Below are 24,759 nucleotides of genomic sequence, written 5' to 3'. Positions count from 1 at the left end.
TTGTTAGTACTGATACCTGCTGGGTAGTCGGACGCCTGTTGAGTGAGAAGGTTGATGTGGGACATCTCCAGGAACGTTACACTCCTGGGGAAACTCTGAAGCGGCTGGTGTCTCCATGTGTATTGGAGGAGGCTTGTGGTAGTCTACACCTTTCCCAGTTGGGGGTTGACAGCAACTGCACCACATTACATATTGAGATTTGACAAAGATTTGGGGGGGGGGGGCACACCAAAACAAACACAGCCAGCTAAACTCTGTTACTTTGTGGCAGAGTAATGTATACGGTTTAATATATACAGACATAGACAGGCAGGGGTGTACTGGAGGTGGGGCGCAGTGGAGTGCCGCTCCACTAGTTCAGAGCCTTTGAGTAGTTGTTTGAGCTGCACGCTCGCCCGTGAGAATGCGTCTACCTCGCGTATCGATCAAAAACAACCATTCGCACCTCTTACCGACGATTACAAAAGCTGCCGAGTGTCAACAAACAGTGTGAATTAACTCATTCACTGCCAGAGTAAATACATAAATAACTCAGCCACTGCCAGCGATTTTTCGTTTTCCTTACAGTTTCAACTAGTCACAGAATATTTATCTCCAGCATGATCGATCCCCCGATTGTTGCTAAACACGGACGGTTTCTCTGTGCTTCGGTGAAAAAAAAAATCATCGCGACCTCCCTAGTTATAGTAGGCTGTTGAATATAAAAAACAAGGAAAGCAAGATACAGCCGTTTCCCCAAATACGCTAACCAGGAAGTGAATGGAGGAGGAGATCTTGCGATGACCTCCTGATGATCTCCTGGAATTGTGTGTGACTGAGATTGAAATGGTCACTCATATCTTTGCAAAGAGCGCCATCTAGTGTAAAAACTAAAAACATACAACAGGTGTCAAAAGACGTCGTTGGCGGTCTGGGCATTGGATTTACAGGCGTCAAAAGACATCGTTGGCAGTCATTGAGTCATTGTGTGACCTGTTGGCAGTCATTGAGTCATTGTGTGACCTGTTGGCAGTCATTGAGTCATTGTGTGACCTGTTAAATACTGTAGGTGTAGGCATACTGTCAGATGTTCTGAAGCAGTCCAAAGAGAACGTTTGAATAATGGATTCATGAATTGAATTACAGAGGTGACGTCTGCAAGGTAAATGTATATATGACAACACTAAAGTGTCCCCATTATGCAAGTAAATAGAATAACATTACAATGTATATTGTGGGTTAATAAATAGGCCCTCATAGGCTATTAAAGAGGTTATTTCAATCGGTGATCGCTCACATGCTCGTGTATGCACAAGCGTGTGCACGTGACGTAGCGCTCCACTAGTAAACAAGAAATGACTAAAGTCATAATATAGCCGCGAGCGGCAGGCTTTTTTTGCCCCAATCTGCCGTAGAGAAATTGAAATAAAAAAAAAAAAATGGAAAAAAAAAATGTTTTTGAAAAAACATTAAAAAAAAAAATTGTGAAAAAAGATATGTCCTTTTGAATATGATTTGACATTCATATTATTAGCAGCTGTATTGTGTGTGTCCCCCCCCCCCCAACTACTCAAGTTAAAGTATCAATACTGCAATGTAGAAGAACTCTGCCAAAAAATGGCATACCTCAATATGACATTTTGCGGCTATATTATGACTTTGTCATGTCTTGTTTTTTTATAGTGCTGTAACATGTTATGGCCTAATCACTGTCATTCAAGCATAAATGTCTTAACATTAAAATAAAAATAAGTAACCGGTATAGGACTAGCCTACCTATTGTGGTACAAAAGAAGTCCTTCTGCAGTGAATTACAACATTAGGATTGTGCAGAATTCAAGAAGCTTTATTTGTTACTGACTCATAAAGATACAAGCAGCGAAATGTTGTTGGAACTTGTACCACAGATGGTTCTACATATAATTGATATAATGAAGAAAAGAAAATATTAAGCAAGAAAATAAAATGGACAATAATAACTAAATAAAAATAGCCTACAGATATATACAGTTTTAGGAATACTCTGGGACTTGTCTTAGACAGGCATGTCATCAGTGGTGTAAAGTAACTACATGTACTCAAGTACTGTATTTAAGTACAATTTTGAGGTATTTTTCACTTTACTGTTGTATTTCCAGTTTTCAGTACTTGTACTTCTACTCCACTACATCTCAGAGGCAAATATTGTACTTTTGCTCCACTACAATTATTTGAAAACTTGAGTTACTAGTTACTTTGCAGATATAAATTATTACATTATAAAACATACATTAACCACTTTAGCCCTATTTTATACCAAGGCTATTTGAAAATAGCTGATCTACAAGCTCACAAAGTGTCGCATCGCGACGCGTTGTGAGCTTGTAGATCTGCTATTTTCAAACATGTGTGTACTTTTACTTTTGGTACTTTAAATACATTTGGATACCAACACTTTTGTACTTTTACTCATGTAAATTTTGAATTGCGGACTTTTACTTGTAACAGAGTACTTCTACATTGCAGTATTGATACTTTTACTCAAGTAAAACATTTGAGTACTTCCACTGCTCCTCAGTGTTAAATCAACACTGAAGCCCTGCGGCTGTTGTAAATCACAGATGATTAGAAGATTCTCCGCTGGCCGACTTTTTATGACTTAATGACTTTATGACTCTCAGCCTCTCACTCTGTCCTCTCACTATTACGGTTAGCATAGCATGTTGCTAACACATCAACAAAGCAACCACAAACTTTTCGCTTGTGAGAGAGAGAGAGAGAGAGAGAGAGAGAGAGAGATAGTGCAAGCGTTTCGGGCCATATTTTGATGGAATCGTGCACTTTACGATACAAGAATGAAATTTGGCACACAGTTAGGGTATGCCATAAGGAACATTTTTGGCTATAGGGCCATCGCAGATTTATCCTGTGGTAACCATATAGCCATTTTCCAAAATGGCCTCCATCTGCTGTTATTTTACCAATAACTCAGGTTCTTGACCACCTAGGATCTTGATTCTGGTGACTAATCCTACATTTTCAAGGATGAGGAATACAGTGGTACTATTTCGATTTGTCCTGTGGTAACCATGGCAGCCATTTGTCAAAATGGCCGCCACCTGCTGTCATTTTACCAATACCTCAGGTGCTAGACCACTTAGGATCTTGATTCTGGTGACTAATCCTACATTTTCAAGGATGAGGAATACAGTGGTACTATTTACAACATGCTAGTAACTACCTAACTACATATATCTGGCATTCAGTTAATTGAATACTAGTAAACCCATCAAAATATGTACTAATGTAGTACTGTACATATTTTCAAACTGTGACACGTGAGTCAAGAATGCAGTACTTCACTGTTTCTTTTATTAGTATTGCATAATTATTTTCAACAAAGGCAGAGTGCTCTCTGCCTTTCTAGCTGCACAGTCCACCACAGTAGCAAAGGGCAGTACACTGAAGTGCTGCCTTAACACATCTGCAGTGTCCACTGCATCCCTTTTTGCAACCACAGCGGAGGAGTTCCCGACAGGCCTGGCTCGCTTCTGGCAGTGTGGTCCAGTGCACTTCCCATCCACCTGTCAAAATTAGAATCAGCTTTATTGTCAGATCACAGGTTTACACGTGTGGATTAAATTATTTGTATTCACCTGTCTCCTTCCTCTTCCACCCCCATTCACCTGGGGATGGGAGTTCAGGGGCTGCAACCATCGCCTGTCCCCAGCAGTGGCCAGCTTGGTAGGCTGCCCTCTTTGTATGTTGCATCAGTGCAGCTCGTGTTGGGGGGAGTCCATCAATTGTTCTGCCCTTCTGGGTGAATAGCTGCTTCCGTGCCTGATTCACTGATGCCTGGCCGCTAGTGCGGTCATAGAGCAGTATCACAAATCGCTCCAGAGGCTCCATCCAGTCATCTATTTTGTCTGGGGTGGCACCTAAGGAACTGAAGGCACTTGTGACGTCACCATATGTTTTCCAGGTCTCCCATGCCGTCTTCTTGCCTCTGCCTCCAAAAGATGACACTGTGTCACATCCAGTAAAGGCATGGAACATGGGTAAGGCTAAGCATCGATCTGGGCCTAATGCCCTTGCCATCTCATGAGCTGCTAAGTTACGGAAAGTTTTCCCAGTTCCAAAAGCAACCCACAGCTCAGTCAAGTGGAGGCGTTGGGCTGCCGTTACTGCCAGGACCAGCACATCTGTGTCTACTGTGCGTATTGTCACCTTGCTATACCCTTCCTTCACAGCATCTTCTAGGTGTAATATGACGCGAGTATCAGCCTCCTCATGTGTGCATGGTGCAAGACCTGATACATCACGTTGCTGAGTACAAAGGACCTCAGCATGATGGGTGCTAATGATCTGTTTCTCAGTGGCAAGGGATGTCACACTAGTTGCCAGGAATGAGAACAGCTCAGCCTTGTTTTCGTCTATGCGCAGAAACTCTGCCCAGTTTCCAGGAATAGCACTGGATGGCTCAACACGCCTGCGAACTCCCTTCCCTCTCTTGCTGCGTGTTTCAGCCTTCAACGTTTCAGGGAGGTATTCATCCCACACAACATCCACTCTGTAGACACGCTCCAGCTGATACAGGATGTATGGTGAGAACACTTGCTGTGCATAATCCGAAAATGTCTTAGCGGCTCCAGGTCGTAGCATGTTCACGATAGCAGCCCCATCAAGGATGATGACCTGTACTGTGGGAATGGATACATTTTCTTGTGAAGGAACCAGGTCCATCAAACAGCCCATCAAGTCTGACTTGGTACCAGTTCTCAGCTTGCCCATTTGTGACAGTGCTGGTGGACATGCCTGGTTTTCATGTTCAAAGAACTCGTCTAGATTTCCATCACGTGTCTGCGATGTAATGTAGAGCCTAGAGAACAGGGAACAGTCATTCTTCAGGGATGAGACTTGTTTTTGAGACCTGGATTTTTCTCGGACAGGAGGCCGGCTGAATAGAGGGAGGTTGTTCCTCTTGATGGGGTCCTTGATGGGCTTTGTCTGGTTAACCAGGCGCTCACTGACATAGGTGTCATACTGGTCCTGTCCAAGTTTCTCAATCCTTTTCACTGTCTCAATGACTGCAGCGTCTGCAAGATCTCTGGTATCCAGGACGAGAAGATCCACACTGCTCCTTTCACAGAATGGATTGCCCATGTCTTCTATAGCATCACTTAGTGCTTTGACATCTCGTGCAAATGCCATCTGTGCATGTTTGGTCTGCTCGTGGTGCCGGGTGTCAGACTGCTTTCTCCTCTCAATGGTGGCCTCAAATTCTCCGACCAAACGTGCCATCTCAGGCCCAGACACCATCCAGCGTTGCAGAGCAGCAGGGTTCTCTGTCAGGCCCACAGCACCACCATCACCTTTCACAGAGGCATTGTTCTGTTCGTGGGCCTGGTCAATGGCAATAGCGGAGAATCTGTTTGTTGTTTTCTGGACAACAAAATTTCCTTTCAGAAACTCACAGTTGACTTCAGGTTGAGTATCTTTCAGCGTAATCATGTCACGCAAGTGGACTGGTATCCACCTGGCATAATGGGTGTGGTCCAAGGCAAAGAACCAAGGCACCAACTTGGTCAGGGCATCTATGTAGAGTGGGAAGTCGGCCTGTCTTATTGATCGCACAAAGATCATTACTTCTAGCTCCAGCTGCAGTATTGTGGACCAGAATTTGAACTGGGGACATGTCAAAGCTCTGTCAGTGCACCAGTCTTCCAGGGACATTACATTGTTTCCCTCGTCCAGGTCATTGCTGTACTCAATGTAGGCCTTCTGCAGGAGAACATGTAGGCTGCTGGCTGTGATCTGATGAGTGCGTCGGGTACGGGTCACATGGGAGGCTTTCAAAAATGAATCTGCTGTTCCAGGAGTAGCAACCCCCGCTTGTACAAGTGCGCCTGTCCATCCGCTCCCCTCCAGGAGGTCACCAAGTGTCTTGAGCGCTGCCATCTCAATGTGAAGCCCACCAAACATCACAATAAAGTGATCTTCGCCGTGAGTCGCTGGCCAGCTCCACTGTATTTGTTTTGCCACCATGTACAGAGGTTGATCCACAGTAATGATGGGTACCTGACCAGGATTCAAAATCTCCACTGCCTGCTTCACCACATCCATTGAATGGCGAATCATGGCGATAGATTTGGCCTGGTCATAGAAGAGGGGAAGTAGAGAAGTGAGCGTGACACTGCTCTCTGGTACTTGTGGATGAAGGCTAGCATGGTATGCAGCCCATGAGACCGTGTCATTCCCTTGAAGGGTGTCATTGGACATCACAGTCTTCATCTGCTCAAGCCACCTGTGAAAGAAAATGCAGAGATATGCTTAATTCATTGGGGTGTAAGTAGTTACATTAAGAGATAGTACTCAATGTGTACTGTTTACCTGTACTCTTTCTGCATGGCTTGAGGCTCTTGTTTCCAAGTTCTGTGGAGATGTCCTGCACCCGTTGATAGGGAATACACAGTCCTAGGTCACTGAGGGTGTCCACAAGGGCTCTTTTGCGGGTATTTGTGTGTATCATGATGCCCAGGTAGATGGGTAGTGGTGTCTCCAAATCTTGCTTGTGCCTGATAGGAGGTCTTGTGGTCTTCTTCGAGCATACAGAACTGTTGTACATAAGTAGCTGTGAGAATGTAAGAACTGGTTGAGGCATAGATGCAGAGCTGGACTGGGTTGTGATGTTTGGGCCATACAACACCATGGACACAAGTGCCAAGAGTGAAGCTGGCACTGACTTCTCCTGGCAATTGGCATCAAATGAGCCACTGAAATCTTGCTTTATCTTGAACATGTCTCTCCTGACAATGTTAGCAGCTTTGGCTAGATACACTGCCTCATTGTCAGCATAATCCGTACATGCTTTCCCCAATGCAGCACCAACATCCTCTTTGCACACAAGGACCACATCACGACCTTGATTGTGATCTTCCATGTCTGGGAAGTAGCTCAGTACTCTGTTTTTGAGTCTGGTCGAGTGTACACGCTCTGTCACGTGCGCTCCCAGTTGTTCCAGCCTGGTACTGTACAGCTGTACCAGGTCTGTTAGCTTGAACACTGCTGCAACATCATTGTCCATGCGCACTTCTTCAATATAGGAAACAAGTCCAGCAAAAGCAATGCCATGGTTAACATCGTCTACACTAGATTGAGATTCTTGTGTTTGCATGTCCCTTGCTTTATTGTACAGTGAAACCAAACACTGAATGTGGTACTTAGCCTTTTGGGAAATGAGGTCTCCAGCACTGAGTTTGGCTAAGAGGGGTTTGTCCTGTAATTTGTGGGCACACTGCCTCACCCGAAAGTCAAGTTCAAATGTGGATGCATTACGCAAAGCATTTTCTGCTGCAGATTTGCCACAAAAGAAGCATCTCTCTGTTGCTTGTCTCTGGGGTTCACGTCTAGTGCTCTGACGGGTGAACCTGTGGGTTTCTGGAACATCTGTGCGGGGTGCTTTCGTCTTTTCAGCCCTCTGAAGTTTTGTTTTGTTGTACTTCAGTCTGCAGGAGTCATGCCATTTGGCATTGTGACGCCGGAATGCTGCCTCAATGCCCTGACCCTCATCCAGGTGTGACAGATTGACTGTTCTTGGTAGGCAATTGATATTGTCAAATGCTGTAAGAAGCTCAGCTATGGTGTTATATCCTGCCCCGTCTGTGCCACGTGCTGAGTGAGCTGGACATTTCAGCAACTCATTTGTGTCTTCCTGACACAGAACACATTTGTTCCAGTCTGTGGTCGGGCATCTTATACCTGACATTCCAGGATCATTAGGGTCCACTACCTTGAATCGTTTGTTCATTGTTGGTCAGCTGAAATAATACAAACGTACAGATTAGGTGTTACGAGGTGTATGCAACTCCCAAAACCTCCAGGCTACTAACAACATATTTTACAGTATCATTGTGACACATGCAACACCATCAAAAGCAAGCCAGGTAATTCATTAACATCAAAACATAAACAGTTTACTGAATACTAACCACAACAACAAAAAGTATTATGACTTACCATGCAATGCAGCAGCAGACAGGTAGTCAGCTTGTGATGAAGTGATGCCAGTCCAAAGCAAGGATCTTATTTACATGTATTATTTTCTTCACCTTAACTATGAACACTGGTGACTTACATTAATGAACTGACAAGGGCTTAAATACACACAAGGTAACTGGTCACAGGTGAGCACAACAGGTAATTAACATTGGTATAGGCTGACAGACTAACTGGACACAGGTGAACCATCATTGCCAATGACTGGTGAGACAAGACAGGTAGCAACTACTAAGGAAAACAGGTAGCAACTACTAAGGAAAACAGGAAACACTAGGACATCTTTACAAAATAAGGTACACAAGTATGAATCAGAACCTAACTAAGAAACAATGCACAAAAGAAAACATAACAGGGATACAGAACTGACACGGATTGCACACATTGATTTAAATGAATATTGCTACTAATTTATGTTTTTACTTTTATTGGATTCACTGAATGCCAGATATATGTACTGTAGTTAGTTAGGTAGTTACTAACATGTTACCACTGTATTCCTCATCCTTGAAAATGTAGGATTAGTCACCAGAATCAAGATCCTAGGTTGTCTAGCACCTGAGGTATTGGTAAAATGACAGCAGGTGGCGGCCATTTTGACAAATGGCTGCCATGGTTACCACAGGACAATTCTAAATAGTACCACTGTATTCCTCATACTTGAAAATGTAGGTTTAGTCACCAGAATCAAGATCCTAGGTGGTCTAGCACCTGAGTTATTGGTAAAATAACAGCAGATGGAGGCCATTTTGGAAAATGGCTGCCATGGTTACCACAGGACAAATCTGCGATGGCCCTATAGCCAAAAATGTTCCTTATGGCATGCTCTAACTGTGAGAGAGAGAGAGACTTGGGAGAGGGACAGATGGAGACGGAGGGGGGGGGTGCTGCGAGGAGAGGCGGGTGCTGTGAATGACGGCCGTCCATTGGCCGTCCATGGGCCGTCCATGGGCTTTAAAGTAGTGTCTCCTCATTGGCTGTAAAGTAGTGAAGGACAGCCAGGACAGAAAATAGGTGTCCCGAAAACATGTCGTGTCGCGAGTGACGATGTCTGAGGCTGTCTGTAGAGCCGCAGCGCTTTCAGCTCGCGGCTAAAAACAAATCCACAGTTCACCACTGTAGACAAGCATACACAGAGTGCTCGTATGCATTCTGTACGCTCGGCGAGTGAAATGGCTCAGTGCTCTAGGACAGTGGTTCTCAAACTTTTTCATGTCAAGGACCCCCAAATTGACACTTATTAGCTCGCGGACCCCCATTTGAAAAGATAAGCCAGGGACCCCAATAAGAGAAGATTTATACGGCTTTCTAGCAGTGATTCTCAACCATTTTAATGTCAAGGACCCCTAATTTGACATGTATTAGGCTACGGACCCCCATGTAATGGCATTTATACCTCTGGGACCCGAATTTATATTATAAAATCAATGTTAATTTAACTCTGAGAGTGTACAAATGTAACCAAATGGACCCTAACGGGTCCATTTGGTTCCATTTGTACACTCTCAGAGTTACAGAACCATAAGGGTCCATTTGGTTCCTATCCATCATTTAGCTGGGGACCCCCTGGAACCGCCTCAAGTACCCCTGGGGGTCCCCTTACCCCACTTTGAGAACCAATACTCTAGGATTTGACGCAACAACCTGGCAGGGAAAGAACTGACTTGGCAGTGCAGAGTGAGCCCCTGGGCTACTCAAATTGTTGCTACAGTGTCTCGAGAAGAGAGGGCATTGGGAGGGAATTGCTGTTAACCCATTCAATGCGGGAACTGTCATTTTAGACGTCTTTGGCTATTCAAAAAATAGCAAATATACAAGCTCATAACAGGCACCAAGTGCCGCGCTATGAGCTTGTAGATCCGCTATTTTTTAAAGCATTTTAAAACAACTTGGAACAATATATTTTACAAATGTTCGCTTTAGAAAATATATATTCAAAGATTTGCACAAATGTTCACGTTTAAAAAAAAAAAAATCAGATCTACAAGCTCATAGCACAGCACTCGGTGCCACACTATGAGCCTGTAGATCTGCTATTTTTGAATAGCCAAAGGAATCTTAAAATGACACAGATGCGTTCCCGGTCTTAAGGGATGAAGGACTAACGGAGAGCAATATCATACTGATTATTGTATTTGTACAGCCTGTGTGAAAATGTATTTAAAAAGGATGTATTTTGTGTCTGTTTATACAATTCTAATCAATGTCTAATTATTCAGGATTAGTTCTGTCCAGTGACTAATGGCATATAAGACTGTTTTGCTCAGCCACATATGCATGTACTGTTTAGCACAACTAAAATTAAGACTTGGATCTTATTATATCGTCTCTATTTGGTGGAAACCTATGTCCAAAACTGTTACTTTTCAGGATTCAAATAGCAACGTTTCGAGCTTGCAGATCTGCTACTTGTGAGGCTTTTGTGTGACGCTGTAGTATGATCAAGTAGGGCATTAATTTACTAAAAAAGACAAAGTTAAAATATGGAGATGGAGAGGTTTCTGCCTGACAGCAACGATATCTTTTGACCAAACTCTAATCAGATGTTAGGAGTGCCGATGAAGCTTGCACCAAAACGGATATGGTATAATATACCAGGACATCCTTACATAGTTTAACATTATAATATAAAGAGTACTTTCTACGCCTACTCTACATGAAAAATACCTTGAGATAACTTCTGTTGTGATTTGCCGCTATACAATTACAATTACTTTGACTTGACTTAACAAAATAATTCAGAAATTACCATTTACAATTACTGTATGTTTTTCCTTCATTATAATTCTCTTTCAAATAAAACACTGGGTTTTGGCACGGTAACAATCCATTATAGACAGAGTAGGAGAGAAAACTGCTCTCCGTGTGCCGAGAGGCATGACAGAGCACATAGTCAAAGCACCCCAAAATAACAATCACTCTGCCAAAACAATCAATACAGACAATACAGAGTCTTAGAAAAACAACACCTCTGCAGATAGAAACAAATGAAAGAGCAGGGGAAGTCAGATCATTTCAATAGTTAAATCTTTAAAATGTTCTTTTAAATGAAACTTCCCGAGAGATTACCTGAAAATATTGCTCTTACAACTACATTTATAACATTTTCTTAATCAACATGGTTAATAATTACATGTCATGTGATATGCTGCTTCAGTACACTTTAACAACACATGTTACTAAGAAAACTACAGAAAATTAGAAAAGAAGATTTCCTACACATTTTCAATATACCTGACCAAGTGGCCAAATATGATGAGTAGGGGACCATGACAGAAGGCAGAACATGAAGAATCAACATTGGTTCAACAAAGCAAAACAAAGCAATGTTGCTATTAAAGACCTTGAAAACTAGTAAAATCAAACAAAAAAACACTGACAACAAGGTTGTCGCAGCGCTGTCCGAGTTGTATACCAATAGTGTGCGAATCTGTTAAGATCATTCTGTCGGAGGGGCACGGTGGCGCAGTCGGTAGCGCTCTCGCCTCACAGCTAGAAGGTCATGGGTTCGATTGCTGCAGGGGATGCTGTGGGCGCTGGGGGCGTGTTCTCTCCTCCGCGTCATCAGTGCCCATACCCTAGGTGGGGTTGGCGAAAGGGCCTCTCTAGGGTAGATACCCTCACAAAAACGTGCAGTAATCCTGGTCACTATACTGCCTCCCCCTGGCCAGCCGGGGCGCCTGATGGAGGGGAAAGGAACTGGTTGGAATAACGCGTTCCTTCACGCGCTACGTCCAACCAGGGAAACTCTCCCCTGTCAGGTGATAAGGTCAGTTGGCTCTCATGCATTGAAGGAGGCATGAGCTCGGCCCTGGCCTCCCTAGGTTGGTAGAGGGAAGGTAGTGCCCAGGATTACATAGACAATTGGCACTGGGTGTAAAAAATGGGGTTACAAAATCGTGGGGAAAAAAAAAAAAAAAGATCATTCTGTCGTCATCAACATGAAAGGGCATCCTCGGCGCTAGGGAATGATTTCATATCCAGGAATTATAGACAGTCCCACTGGCTATCACTCTAACAAATTGCCCACCATTTCACACATTGCCCGTACTAGTCCATGGGCCAGACGAGATGTCGGTATCACTCAAGGTGGCAACGGTTACTTATCATTTTTGAGAAGCTCTGTGTCTGTAGATAATATTTTGGTATGATAACCCTTCCTGAGTCACAGCTAAATTGGTGTTATCAGCACCTTGAGTGATACCGACATCTCGTCTGGCCCATGGACTATACAGGGTCCAGCCATTTTACCCTGTCTTGTTTAGTGATTGGTCACTTCAGACTCTTGTCACACTTTGCATTCACACGTTATACCACACTGCCCGTTCAACTTCGTAGAGGAGTGTCAGACTATTCTTGAACCACAGCCATTTTCCATGGATTGGACAAGCACTTGATTGCTCCATTTGCACATCTTGTAGACACCACTACATGGGCTGATGGAGGATTGAGAGCTACTTTAGGTTTCAAGGGGAGAAAATGACGAGGGACTACTTTGAAGAAATGTTTGTTTTAAGGAGACTTTAAAAAGGAGAACTAGGATGTTAGCACTGCGGCAGTGAATCGTAATGGCTGGCTTGTTATTCTGCTAAATGCCAAGAAAGGGGCTGTACAATTCATTTAAACACATTAATAATAAATCAAAGAATTACTCCTCCTTTTTTTTACATTTTATGCTATGGTTGAAAATAACTAATTTGTCTTGTCACATGAGTTTGAGTTTGAAGGTGAAATCTCTTTACGGACACTGAAGGAAGTAGTGTTCTGTGAGAATAAGATTGAATTGCACTTATTAGGTAGCCTGCTGCTATTCTCTACCGTTTTAATGGTTCCTTATCTATAATGGAGTTGGCCTGACATGAGCTGTTTTCACTGGTGTCTCTGTTTTAAAAGTAGGACTAATACATTTCAGAAGGAAATGGAAGGGGAAAAAAATCCCTTTGTTGCTGCTGTCACAAAGCTTTCAAAGAATGTACCATTATAGGTTTAACGTCTCATTTTACAGCGTTGTGTTTTTCTTCCCATACTTTGTTTTTGTATCCCTTTTATAATTCACAATAAGTGTAAGACTTGCTGTAACTCCATTGCCTACATAGAAGTCTGTTAGGGGATTTTTTTGGCCGCTAAAAAAGTAAGAATCATGCATAGTGGCCAATTTTTTGCCGGTGTCGTCACCTGCCGGCACCCAACACTGTGGGACCTCATCTCGGAGCTATGCAGCGGAAGGAGAGGTTCCAAATGGGGCTAGTTTTGTGTTAACTCTGTGTCATCACAGAGTAAATCTCAGGTGTGGCTCCGAGGGTGTTCCCAAGTTTCACTACAGAATATTTAGTTCAGCCTCTACCAGCACCTCCACAGTGAAGGGCGACATGACACTCCAAAAAATAACTAGAAGATATGTAAACACCATCTAAGTAGCCTCGGGAACCAACGGTTCCTGAGCCATATGGCCCATAGGGTAAGAGCCTATCTCTGGTTTCTGTGTGAGGCGGCTTGATGTACAAGTACAACCCCTGGACATGACGCTAGTGGCAGGGACTTACTCCCAATCCAACTCTTCATGCTGAGTGCTAAACAGGGAGGCATTGGGTCCCATTTTTATAGTCTTTGGTAGGGGGCGCCAATGGCCGAGTGGTTAAGGTGCGTACCAAATATAGGTTCTAATGCAGCCTGACAACAAGTCCCGGGTTCGATACCTGAGCCCGGCGGACCTTTGCTGCGTGTCACTCCCTGACTCTCTCCCTCTTCCCTGTTAGTCTCCATTGTACCATAAACAAATCGTATAGTCTTTGTTATAACCCGACCGGGAGATTGAACACCACCTCCCAATCTCAGGGCAGACACTCTAACCACAAAGCCACTGAGCCTGGTAAAAAAACAAAACACCATCTAACAGCACTAATATAATTACAGACACAATACAAATGACAATTTACCTAATACTGGTTCAAACAAATGCATTAATGAACTAAAGAAATACAAAGAAAAGCAAAAATATCAAAAACTAGAAAAAGTGCTCCTCGGAGCACAAGTCTGGTGGCGCTATAATAGGCCAGTGTGAAAAGGGTGGCATTTCGTCTTAGGCCTTTCACAGCAATCGGACACTGCATTCATGATTTGAGGCATTTTGTTAAAAAAAAATGTTTTGCTAAATTAGACCTGCTGGTGGCGCTATAACAGGCCAATGTGAAAAGGGGGGCATTTCTTCCTCGGCCTAGTCGGGATCTGCATGCAAAACTTCACTGAAATCGCACACTGCGTTCATGTTTTGAGGCACTTTGTTCAAAACTGACAAATCCTGCAAACTTTGGAAGCCACTGTAAGCCAAATAGGATGGAATATGAAATATCGGACAGATTTTGTTTTGTTTTGTTTGTTTTGTTTTGTTTGTTTGACTATGGAGATACTGTGTACCAATTTGCATGTTTTTTTGACAGAATCTGAAGGAATAATCTCCAAAAATGTATTTTACATAAGTCGGCCTCCTGGTAGCGCTGTAAAAAGCAGATGTGAAACATGCAGTGCAGATGTTTTTCCTTGGCCTCTAGGGAGTGTGTGTGCAAAGTTTCACGCAGATGGGTGCAGTTATAGTTAAAAATGCAAATTGGCCTGTTATAGCACCACCATGAGGCTGATTTGAAAAATTTCAAGTGGCATTTCTTCCTCGGTCTAGTGGGAATGCGCGTGTGCAATTTTATGGAAATGGCAAACTGCGTTCATGATTTGAGGCAGTTTGTTCAAAACGGACCAATCCTGCAACCTTTGGAAGCCAACCTTAGCCAATGAGGATGGAATATGAAAAGTGGGACAGATCCGGGTTGATCACATGACTATAGAGATACTGTGTACCGATTTGCAAGACGTTTGGATAAAAGCTGTTGGAGTAATGGAAAAAAATGGGTTTTGCACAAATCGGCCTCCTGGTGGCGCTACGACAGCCCCATGTGAAAAACGTGGGGCAGAGGTTCTGAATTGGCATCCAGGGAGTGGGTGTGCACAGTTTCGCAGCGACCGGGCCAACGGTGCCGGAGATTAGCTGCTAACAGACAGACAGGACACACACACGCACACGCACACGCACACACACACACACACACACGTACGGATGGACAGGGGGCAAAACATACTCTCTCACCATGCCTTTCGGCCTGGCGGAGACAATAAACTCCACCAACACCCCTCTCTCTCTCTCTCTCTCTCTCTGATAACTTGGTACAGCGTAACAAGATAATTGACAGTCTTAACAAGGTGTTTGACATCAGTTGGTGTCCTGTGGCTGTATTCTCATGTGTGTACACTCGATGAACACACGTGTCCCGTAAGTAGACCTCAAAGAGAGAGTGATTAGTAGTATTTCCCCAAATTCAACCACACAATTGACAATTAAACACAATCAAAATGAACTTCCTGTATTAGCCTGTTTTGTCAAACTTTACATAGCAGTAATGCATTTGTCTGTTTTCACCTTAGTGAGAGGGGGATGTTCTCATACTGGGTTAGTATTTTAGGGAGATGCACAAGGCATGCTTGTAGTTGGAGTAATATATAGTCAAAAGCAATCCAAAGAAACACATACTTCTACATATTTTTCCCCCTGTAAAATATCACTTTCCCACTGCAAATAGTGCTTACTTTGAGTGACTGCATTTTTTTCCAGGGGTGAAATTCTCCTTTAAGATAAATCAGTTTTTAGTCCTTTATATAACCAGCACTCTCAGCTTATGTTTCCTTCTTTTCAAATCCATAGTTTGATGATGTCGTTTTCCATCTATAGCCTAGAAGTGCAAATCAAAATGTACTGTACACCAATTTGTCCATTGATTCATAATGCTGTTGCGTCAATCTGCATTTCCCCCACCCTCCGTGTGTCTTGTAACTACAGTCCTTCGATGCTGTTGAGAGTCGCCTGCAGAAATGTATGTTACTAGAACGTTCGGGCCGCTACGCGGCCCGAACGTCTAGCGTGACGCGTCGTTCACTTTGCAGTGCCACCTTACAGGCACCTCACAGTGTGAGAGAGAGTTTTGTGCTCTCCTAAATCCACGGCAGGCTTTGAAAGTACCCACTTCAGAAAGAGGTGACGTGCATCACCTCTCCAATGACCAAAACCCACTATGGAAGCCGTCGAACTGGTGCGATCTGACGGCATCCTAGAATTTATAGGTAGGATGTGATGTCATGCGTGATGTCATGCTGTCGTGAGATTACGTCACACTGGCGTTGTGTCCATATTCGGAGTGATGCAACGTACATACAACGTTACAACGTACATACTGACAACCGACATGGCGCAGGATTCAAATTGTATATATATAGATATCATCAAAATAATAATAATAATAAGCTTTATTTGCATAGCACTTTAAATGACATCAAATACAGCCCAAAGTGCTTTACTAAAAAGAAATCAACAAAAGAAAAATGCTAGCAAAAGAAAAATGACACAATATTAAACAAGATTAAAAAAAGTGGACTTCAAATCATGGTTTTCAATAATGAAGGTCTAGCTGGGATACAGGCTGGTGCCACAGGCATGAAGACAACATTACGACCTTGAAAACAATTAGCATTTTCTGTTGCGATAAAATTAAATTATAATCACATCGTCATGCCCCAATCTTTATCTTGGAGGGGGGAAAAGTAATTAGCTGCTGCGCAACACTTAACTGTCAGTCACAAAGGCGGAAACAATATTCTTCTTTTCCCCGGTTCCTTGTATTGCCGAGGATTAAGGCTGACAGTACATGATCCTGGAAGACAAACCAGGCCCATACCACTGTACTATGTCCTCGGCTCTGCTCTATTGTCTCTGGATAGACTACAGACGTGGCAAAGATTGGTTAAGCAGATTGGCTTTACAAGCTAACTGTAGAGATAGTTAGAGATATATTTTGTTTTGCTTTTAAGTCATCGGTTGTGTGTTGATGAGTAGATATTTGGAGCAAACTTGACTGCTGTTAAATGATACTGAGGCATCTTAGCGCCTATATTATGATCATGTAAACCAAGTGTAATGAGACAAGTAAAGTGTACCATATGTTACTTTATGTGCCTTTTGACAAATTACAGATGAGGTTGGGGTGAAACTATGCGGCATAAGTGATAGTGTCATCCTTTTATGTAATATGCCCATGTATGGAGACTATTTTGGGGCCCGCGTAACGCGTTATATAAATCAGGCTGGTGTCACGCGTGGGCCCTGGCCGATACCGGTTAATACATTTAAAATGAATTCCCTCTAGTGTGTGCTGGGTGTAATTTTTCAAATATATTATACTATGGTATATTTTAGTGTTATATTTATTTTCATTAATGTGACCTTCTCTTCCTAGCAACCACCCTACGCTCTACCCCCCATCTCAATCATTTGCCTTTTGTGTTCATGTCTTTTTGTGTCTTTTGTCTTTTAATTGCTGGCCTTTTGGCCAGGTCTAGCTCGAAAAACTGATCATTGATCTCAAGTGACTACCTGGTCAAATAAATGTATAATAAAAAGAGACATGTTTCAGTAATTGTACATCAAAGGTAAAGCACTTTTTTTGTTCACTAGATAGATAAAAATAAATGAAACCACTGCAAACCAAACTAGAAAAAGTGCTCCTCGGAGCACAGGTCTCCACCAGGTCAGGTAGGTTATTGTGGGCAAGCAATGTTCGGAATTTAGTCATTATAGAGGTGAGTGGAATCTGTATAAGTTGAGAGATTAATGTTGTTGAAGTTATTGAACAGACATGCAAACTTTAGATGGCAACCTTAACCAGTCAGGATGGAATATGAGAAATCGGACAGATCTGTGTTGATCACATGACTATGGATATAATGTGTACCGATTTGCGTGATGTCTGGACAAAATCTGTAGGAGTAATATACATTTTTTTGGTGCATTTTTTTTTGTCCTGGTGGTGCTATAAAAGGCTGATGTGAAAAATGCATTTTTCTGGTCTCTAGGGAGTGTGTGCAAAGTTTCACGACGATCGGTCCAGTTATAGGTAAAAACTTGAATCGGCCTGTTATAGCACCACCATGAGGCTGATAAGAAAAATTTAGGGTGGCATTTTTTCCTTGGCGGGTCAAAAACATAGTCTCGGCCATGCTTTCGCCCGGCAGAAACCTAAACTAAACTAAATAGCCACAGACAACCTGTCACAGAGTCACTACCAATGTGGCGCTGGTGAATGTGTGTCTACTTGAGTGTCTGGTTTTGTGTGGTTGTGGATGAACTTGACTGCATGCTGGTGGTGTGTGATAGCCTTGGGTTGATTTCTTTAGCCACAGATGTTTCATGAAGATATAGCTGGAGGGTGTGTTTGTGCTTGAGTTAAGTCTGTTGCTTGTTTTGTTTGTATGCTGCCTCTCATGTGCTGTGTGTCTGTGTCACAGATGTTCCATGAAGACGCTGCTGGAGGATGGCAGCTTGTAGCAGTGGACGTCAACAAGCCACATGGCCGTGCACCCGCATGCCTCCAGGTATGTACACCAGAAATAATGTTATGCTCATGGTGCTGTGGGTGTACAGCATTGCATACTGTACACTTATACAGACACATCAGATAATGTACAAACATGAGATATGGAAAGGGAACGCTATGGGTGCGTTTGTAAATCCACTCTGGCACTCTGCTGTGGAATCACAGCATTCTCATCAGAGCATGGCGGAGCACAGAATTATTATTTTGTAATTTACCGAAGGCAATTGGGTTAGTGTCAAGACCAAAAACAGAAATCTTATTGCCATGATAAAAAAAAAAGATGTTTCTACCATTTGAGAGGACTTTCTAGACAGCCACGAGGAGGAATATATGAATAGCAATGTTACTTTCTAATAAGATATAATAATGTATTTTATAAGATTGTGTATAATGTGTTGAAGGTGATGGATTTTTAACACATGACTTGCTGTATATCAGCTAATTTACTTTAACAAGATGATGCACAGTTTGTGTGTGTTCATTCATCAAACTAGACACTTTTTGCCATGACATTCTTGTCTTCAGCGATGACTCTTTTGCATCTGGTGTGCATTCTGCGCACTTCCACAGTGTAGTGTGCTTATTTAACAAACGACAAGGAAGTACACAGAGCGCACTGATGCCCTCAGTGTGATTTTATGAATGTATAATGCCTAATTCATGAGAAAGAGACATAGGCCTATTGTGTCAGGGTGTCAAATAATCAAATGATAATTGATCAATGATCAGGCAACCAAAAACACATTTGTTTTATACTTTTTGAAATATTTAACTTTCATTTTATAATGGATGTCAGAGGGGCTGTGATAATGCTGACACCTTGCTCAAATTTGGATTCATATGCATGTCGTAGATCACTGACATCAGAGACCACCTTTCCACCTTTATTTTATGAAAACTTTCAGGTTATGTTTCAGGTACAGACCAATCCTGCTAGTTTTGTGATGAGTGGCCCAGTGGTTGCTGACTTTGGTATTTAGTTAATTGGTCAATATTTAAAAACGAAATAAGTTCTCATTTTGAAAAAAATAATGATCCATATAAAATTGGGTAGCAATTGGACCTACTGTGTGGTTTAGGATGAGTTTTTTGTTCTTTAGTAGTTGATGTGGCTAATTTGTAGGGTGAGGATAGAGGACAGAGGATAGATACTTGGCAGGTTTTGTGTGAAACTGACTCACGTGCAACTTTTAAAAGAGGAAGTAAAATAATGATTAGGGTTTTAGCCCTTCAGACTTGAACCCCTAATAAAGAAACAATGAAAAAAAAAAGAAAGGATGGAGGAACAAATGAGAGAGACAGAGGATGGGGAGGGGAGAGGATAGCCAGAGGGATAAACACAGCTGACTTCCCTGTCAGGGCTGACTGCCCTGCGCTAGCCATTACTGCTAGCATCTCCTTCATTTGACTGCTACCAGAATAGCTTGTATTACCATCTTCTCTCCCCGCCATTGACGGTGCACTTAAAGGGTTAATGGAGGGAGATGAGAAAGGGCTTCGGGGGGAAAGACTCTTGCAGGGCGGACTGGCCGTCTGCGAGGCCATGGATGGAGTTTTAGTGGGTCAGCGCGTATCGGGAGCGACTCGCACCTCCATCACTCCGAGGCTCCCAGCCCTGCATGGCAAACAGCCTCCGGCAAGTGTGACCATAGAGAGGATGGAAACTATGACACAAGACAGTTAGAAAAACAAACAAATAATTAATATGCTGTTAGCCTACTTGCAAGTCTTGCTGGATTGAAATACTTATGGCCAGTGGAATAATGAATAGATCTGAAATAATAAGCTCCCATCTCCCATAGATTCAGTATACGTTGCCGGAGGAGCCGATGACACTTGTTGCTGCGGCGGATGCCAATTAGCTGAACAGAGATGATGTGTGGGTGGTGGTGGCAGACTGGCAGTTGAATAAAATTACGTGGCTAATAAACTCCTTTTGTAGTTGTAAGAAGTCATCGCAAGATAAAGTTGACTCCGTATTTTGGAGCGCTGATGTTTTTGACAGTATTGAAATCAAATCGTACGTTGATACTGCCCAAGCCTAAAGTATTCTCTTCACCTTCATAGTGATAACATCGGGGAGTATCAACAGTGTTAACAGAAGACATAGGTGTAAAGGCTGTGCCTATATACTATTACTTCTAGGTCATGTCGAACCGCAGCTCCATATTTATGATTTAATCGCATACTGTAATTTCATTCACATAGTTTTTTCTTTCTTCATACACATACATTAATTAAGTTGATGCTATTGATGAAAATATTTTTCATATCTCATCCATCTTGTATTCATTTCTTCCCACCTTGGCAGACCAAATGAACCCCCCCCCCCTTAAAAAGGCTCAAAGCGCTGTAATTGATTTTGTGACTCGGTCTGGAGGCAGAAACGCAATCGGTCGATTATATGAGGGATATCTTCATTTCCGCATAAACAAGTCCGCTGTCATCCTTTTGTGAGACTCACTATTACTGTAGCCTTGGAAGCACACCGGAAACTCACTTTGCACAGTCCCAAAGCCTATCATGTCTCTCTCTCGGACAATAGAGGGTATGCGCACGCTTAATGTGAATAGCACATCGAGTGGCAAATCGAGTGGCATAGCAACATGCAAAGTGAGTTTAACGTTGTTTAATGCAATCAGATAGGACTTTTATGTTTGGATGCATGCGTTTCAAGGCCAGAAAATAGTTTTTTGCCACTCAGTAGGCATTCCTGCATAACTTCCGGGTTTGATGATGATGTCACACGCATACCCTCTATACTGGTAATTTCACCTTATTGGTCAATAGACAGTCACAGTGGTCTCTGTCCTAACTGGGAGTTGAACCTATTGAGACCTAAATGTCTCAATAGAAGAGCAGAGAGACCACCTCCATCCACCACAGTTATGATAGTTATGTTCTATTAACATACTCTAACATAATGGTTAAAATAAAATTGTATTCACTAAAAATAAAAGGTTGCCTATAATGAAAGCCAAAAATGGGGACCCCAGCTTGAAAGTGGTTAACTCCAAGCGCCCAGAACCGAGAGAGAGCAGTGAAGCGCATTGGACATGTTGGGCAAACATAGGTACTGCAGCTTATTACGGCTGGGGCCAAACCATAGACTGTATAAAAAGAATGGACAGCATCACGCCATTGGTTTCTACAGACCGGAAATGAAGCCGATTGTTCAGCTGTGTGCAATCCGCCATCTTTCAATATCGCGTCATATCGCGTCATATCCTTTGCAACTGGAAATGAATGCTATTGGTTGGGTAGCTTGTCAATCAAGAGCGGGGTCGGGGAATGAATGCTATTGGTTGTGTAGCTTGTCAATCAAATCATCCCGCCCCTCCTAGAGCATAACCTACTTAACTTTATCGTCAATTTTAAAATAAATGGGACCATAGTTTACCAAAACGCATATCATGATGATTGAAAGGAGACTTTAAACCAGCGACTATAGTATTTACGACAATTTTTATTAATGAGTGCCAATCGCGTATATCTACGCAAACCTATTTAAAGCCGCCACGTGCCAGTCGCGTAGATATACGCAAAGTGGTATTTATTTTTATTTTTTTACTCACAGGTTGAAATTTCATTGTAGGCCTCGTTCGCCACGACACATTTCATTGTAGCAGCAGAATTATGCTTCTCCGGAAATTCTCGTTGCCATCCGCCTCCATTCTAAAGCGGACACAAAAACGCCATTTTCTCGTTTGTAGTTTTTCTCGTCGCTGATCGCTGTTTAACATAAACGGTTGTAACTACAAGATGGCTGATCGGTTTTGCATGAGGTTTTCACTGGGCGACGCAGAAGGATCTCCGCTATGTTTACAAACAGTTTAGTGCTCGATCTTAAGGAATTTAACGAGGTCTGTGGCGACATGAAAAAAACAACAATAAAACGCTGGCACTGGTGAGTACATTATGAGATTAAACGCTGGCATGGAATGTGTTAAGGTAAGAAAATCTAGTCTAAAGTTTGTCAAAAACCCATCCGCTTTCATTGAGATAAATTCTTTCTGACACCAGCAGGGGTAAAACAGCGAAACTACAGGCCATTCATATGAACTGTCTCTTCCGTATTGGCGTCAATGTAAAAATCTCAGGCTGGCTTTTTTCACTGTAGCTTTTTTCACTGTATTTTTTATTTATTTTTATAATCAATTAAATTGATTTGTTGGTTAAACTGTTGCATCCCTAGCTCGCCAAGTAGGCAGGTAGAGTAGAGAGAGAGACAGACAAGCAGGCAGTGGATATCCAGCATGTGGGGCTGGGCCATCTGCCTGTGTGCGGGAAGTGAAGTGTGAAGGTTCTGTTCTGCACTGCCAGACTCCAGAGTAATTGGCCATCAGATGATTAAAATGTTTCAGGGCAAGCAGGTGGGCACTACCTACAGACATGACAATCCTGTGTTTCACCCCAGCCTGTCTTTTTAGCCTCTCCACTGTCTTTCCTGCTGCAACCTTCCTGTTTTGTATGTGAATGGTTGTCTGTCTGCCTATCTTTCTGTCTGTCTATCTGCCTGCCTGTCTGTCTGGTACTTCTGTTTGTCTGTCACTCTCCCTGTCTGTCGGTTTACCAGTCTGTCTTGTATCTGTTGGTGCATTAAGATAATATAAGATGTTTATTGTCACTGTATGGAAGATACGACGATATTTAGTTTAGTGCATCCACTTAAAACAAATAGAAGCATCAACAAAGAAATACAGAGCAACATTATGCCATAAATTGTTAGTCCGTCATAGTCAAGTCATCATAGTCTGTTGTCAAATAAAAACATCCTTAATACATACAATAAAAAAAAAATCTTGAATTTTAAGATAAGCATTGGTGCATGTGTCAAGTCGCTGGGTGTGCCGGGTGTCTGTTGGCTTTCTGTCTGTGGGTTTGCCTGTGTCCAGTGGACTGCAGCAGGTGGAGATAACACATAATGGATTAACCACCTGCTCTTCTTTAAGACAGAGGAGAATGCAGCCTCCCCTCCTGAGGTGCTAGGAACTAAAATAGCCTTCATAACAGGCAGTGTCCCCACTCTCCTCTCCTAATCAGCCCAATTGCTTTTCATTACTGTTATTATGGTCCAGAATCCCACACCATGGGCTACAGTGGCTAATTTGAACCTTAACCCTTTTGGTAAATGGTGCATTTCTATAGCACTTTTATCCAATTACATAGATTGTGCATTACATTCACCCATTCACACACACTTTCATACACCGATGGCAGAGGAAACCTGCAAGGCACCAACCTGCTCATCTGGAGCAATTAGGGATTCAGCGTCTTGCTCAAGGACACTTCGACACTAACTCTGGGGAAGCCCGGGACTGAACTCCGGCCGCTCTACCGGCCGCTGTACCCCTGAGCCACTGCCGCATTGGTAGCAGTTGGTGTTCACAAAATAAATGAAATGGACATTTTTACCCCTCTACAAATAATATGTATTTTGTATGATATGTACCAAGTACCAACGGCATTGTTAATATATCATTTTTTTCCTTTGTGTGCTCTGAATTTTCACACTGCACAGCTAAGAGAAATAAAGTACTTTTGTCGTTGCTAGGTTTCCCAGTGTTACTCTCCAGACAACAATGTAGACCAATGGAGGTTAATGAGGCTTCCTGTTTCATCCCCTAAAGGCCTGGTCGGCTAATTAGCCCCTGGTGTTCACCATACCATAATTACTTTACAGATTGGAACTCTCAAGCTGTGCTGAACATGAAAAAAAAACACCCCACTATATACGGTACAAAGTTTACTCTTCTGGAGAAACAAAATCAAGGAAAGTCTGCAAACTGGTCCTCTTAAAACCTCCTAAACATTTACAAACATGGATTGACACTGCGCAATGTGCCGTTGTTAAAATATCCATCATTTGCCAACCATATGCGAAGTTTGTGCCAACTACTGTTACAGAATAAATAATAATTGAGCTACAGTATACTGTATACGGAAGCAATTATTCTTGGCGAGAAGCGTCCTTTTTATATTCATTTGTATTTTTATATTTTAACCACTCAATCTTAAAAATACCCAAAATAGCTGATTAATAGCATGACATGACGTGTTTTGAACTTGTACATCTTCTATTTTCGGTATTTTTGAAAAAGAAGAAAATCCAATCTATATTTCTTACATTTCTTTATAATCAATTAAATTGATTAGTTTTAATTAAATGCATCCCTTATTTAGTACTTACTGAGAGAAGTATGGGAAGTCATGGTATAAATGCAACCCACAAACACCATATTCCTCAGAATTCAAGTCCAGCACATGATTAATTTAG

At 42.4% G+C, this 24,759-nt stretch overlaps 1 protein-coding gene across 1 annotated transcript in view; it reads left to right on the top strand.

Moving 5' to 3' along the window:
• Positions 1-24,759, top strand: part of nalcn (sodium leak channel, non-selective) — a 121,144-nt gene that overhangs the window by 15,103 nt on the left and 81,282 nt on the right. The window contains exon 9 of the mRNA XM_084084629.1: positions 18,394-18,480. Coding sequence (XP_083940755.1) covers positions 18,394-18,480 — 87 coding nt within the window. The remainder of the gene's footprint in view (positions 1-18,393; positions 18,481-24,759) is intronic.

This window comes from Gymnoscopelus microlampas (genome assembly GCF_963454915.1).
Source record: "Gymnoscopelus microlampas genome assembly, chromosome: 17".
NCBI lineage: Eukaryota > Metazoa > Chordata > Actinopteri > Myctophiformes > Myctophidae > Gymnoscopelus > Gymnoscopelus microlampas.
Note: the sequence above shows the minus strand (reverse complement) of the source record. Positions and strands in the feature narration are given on the sequence as shown.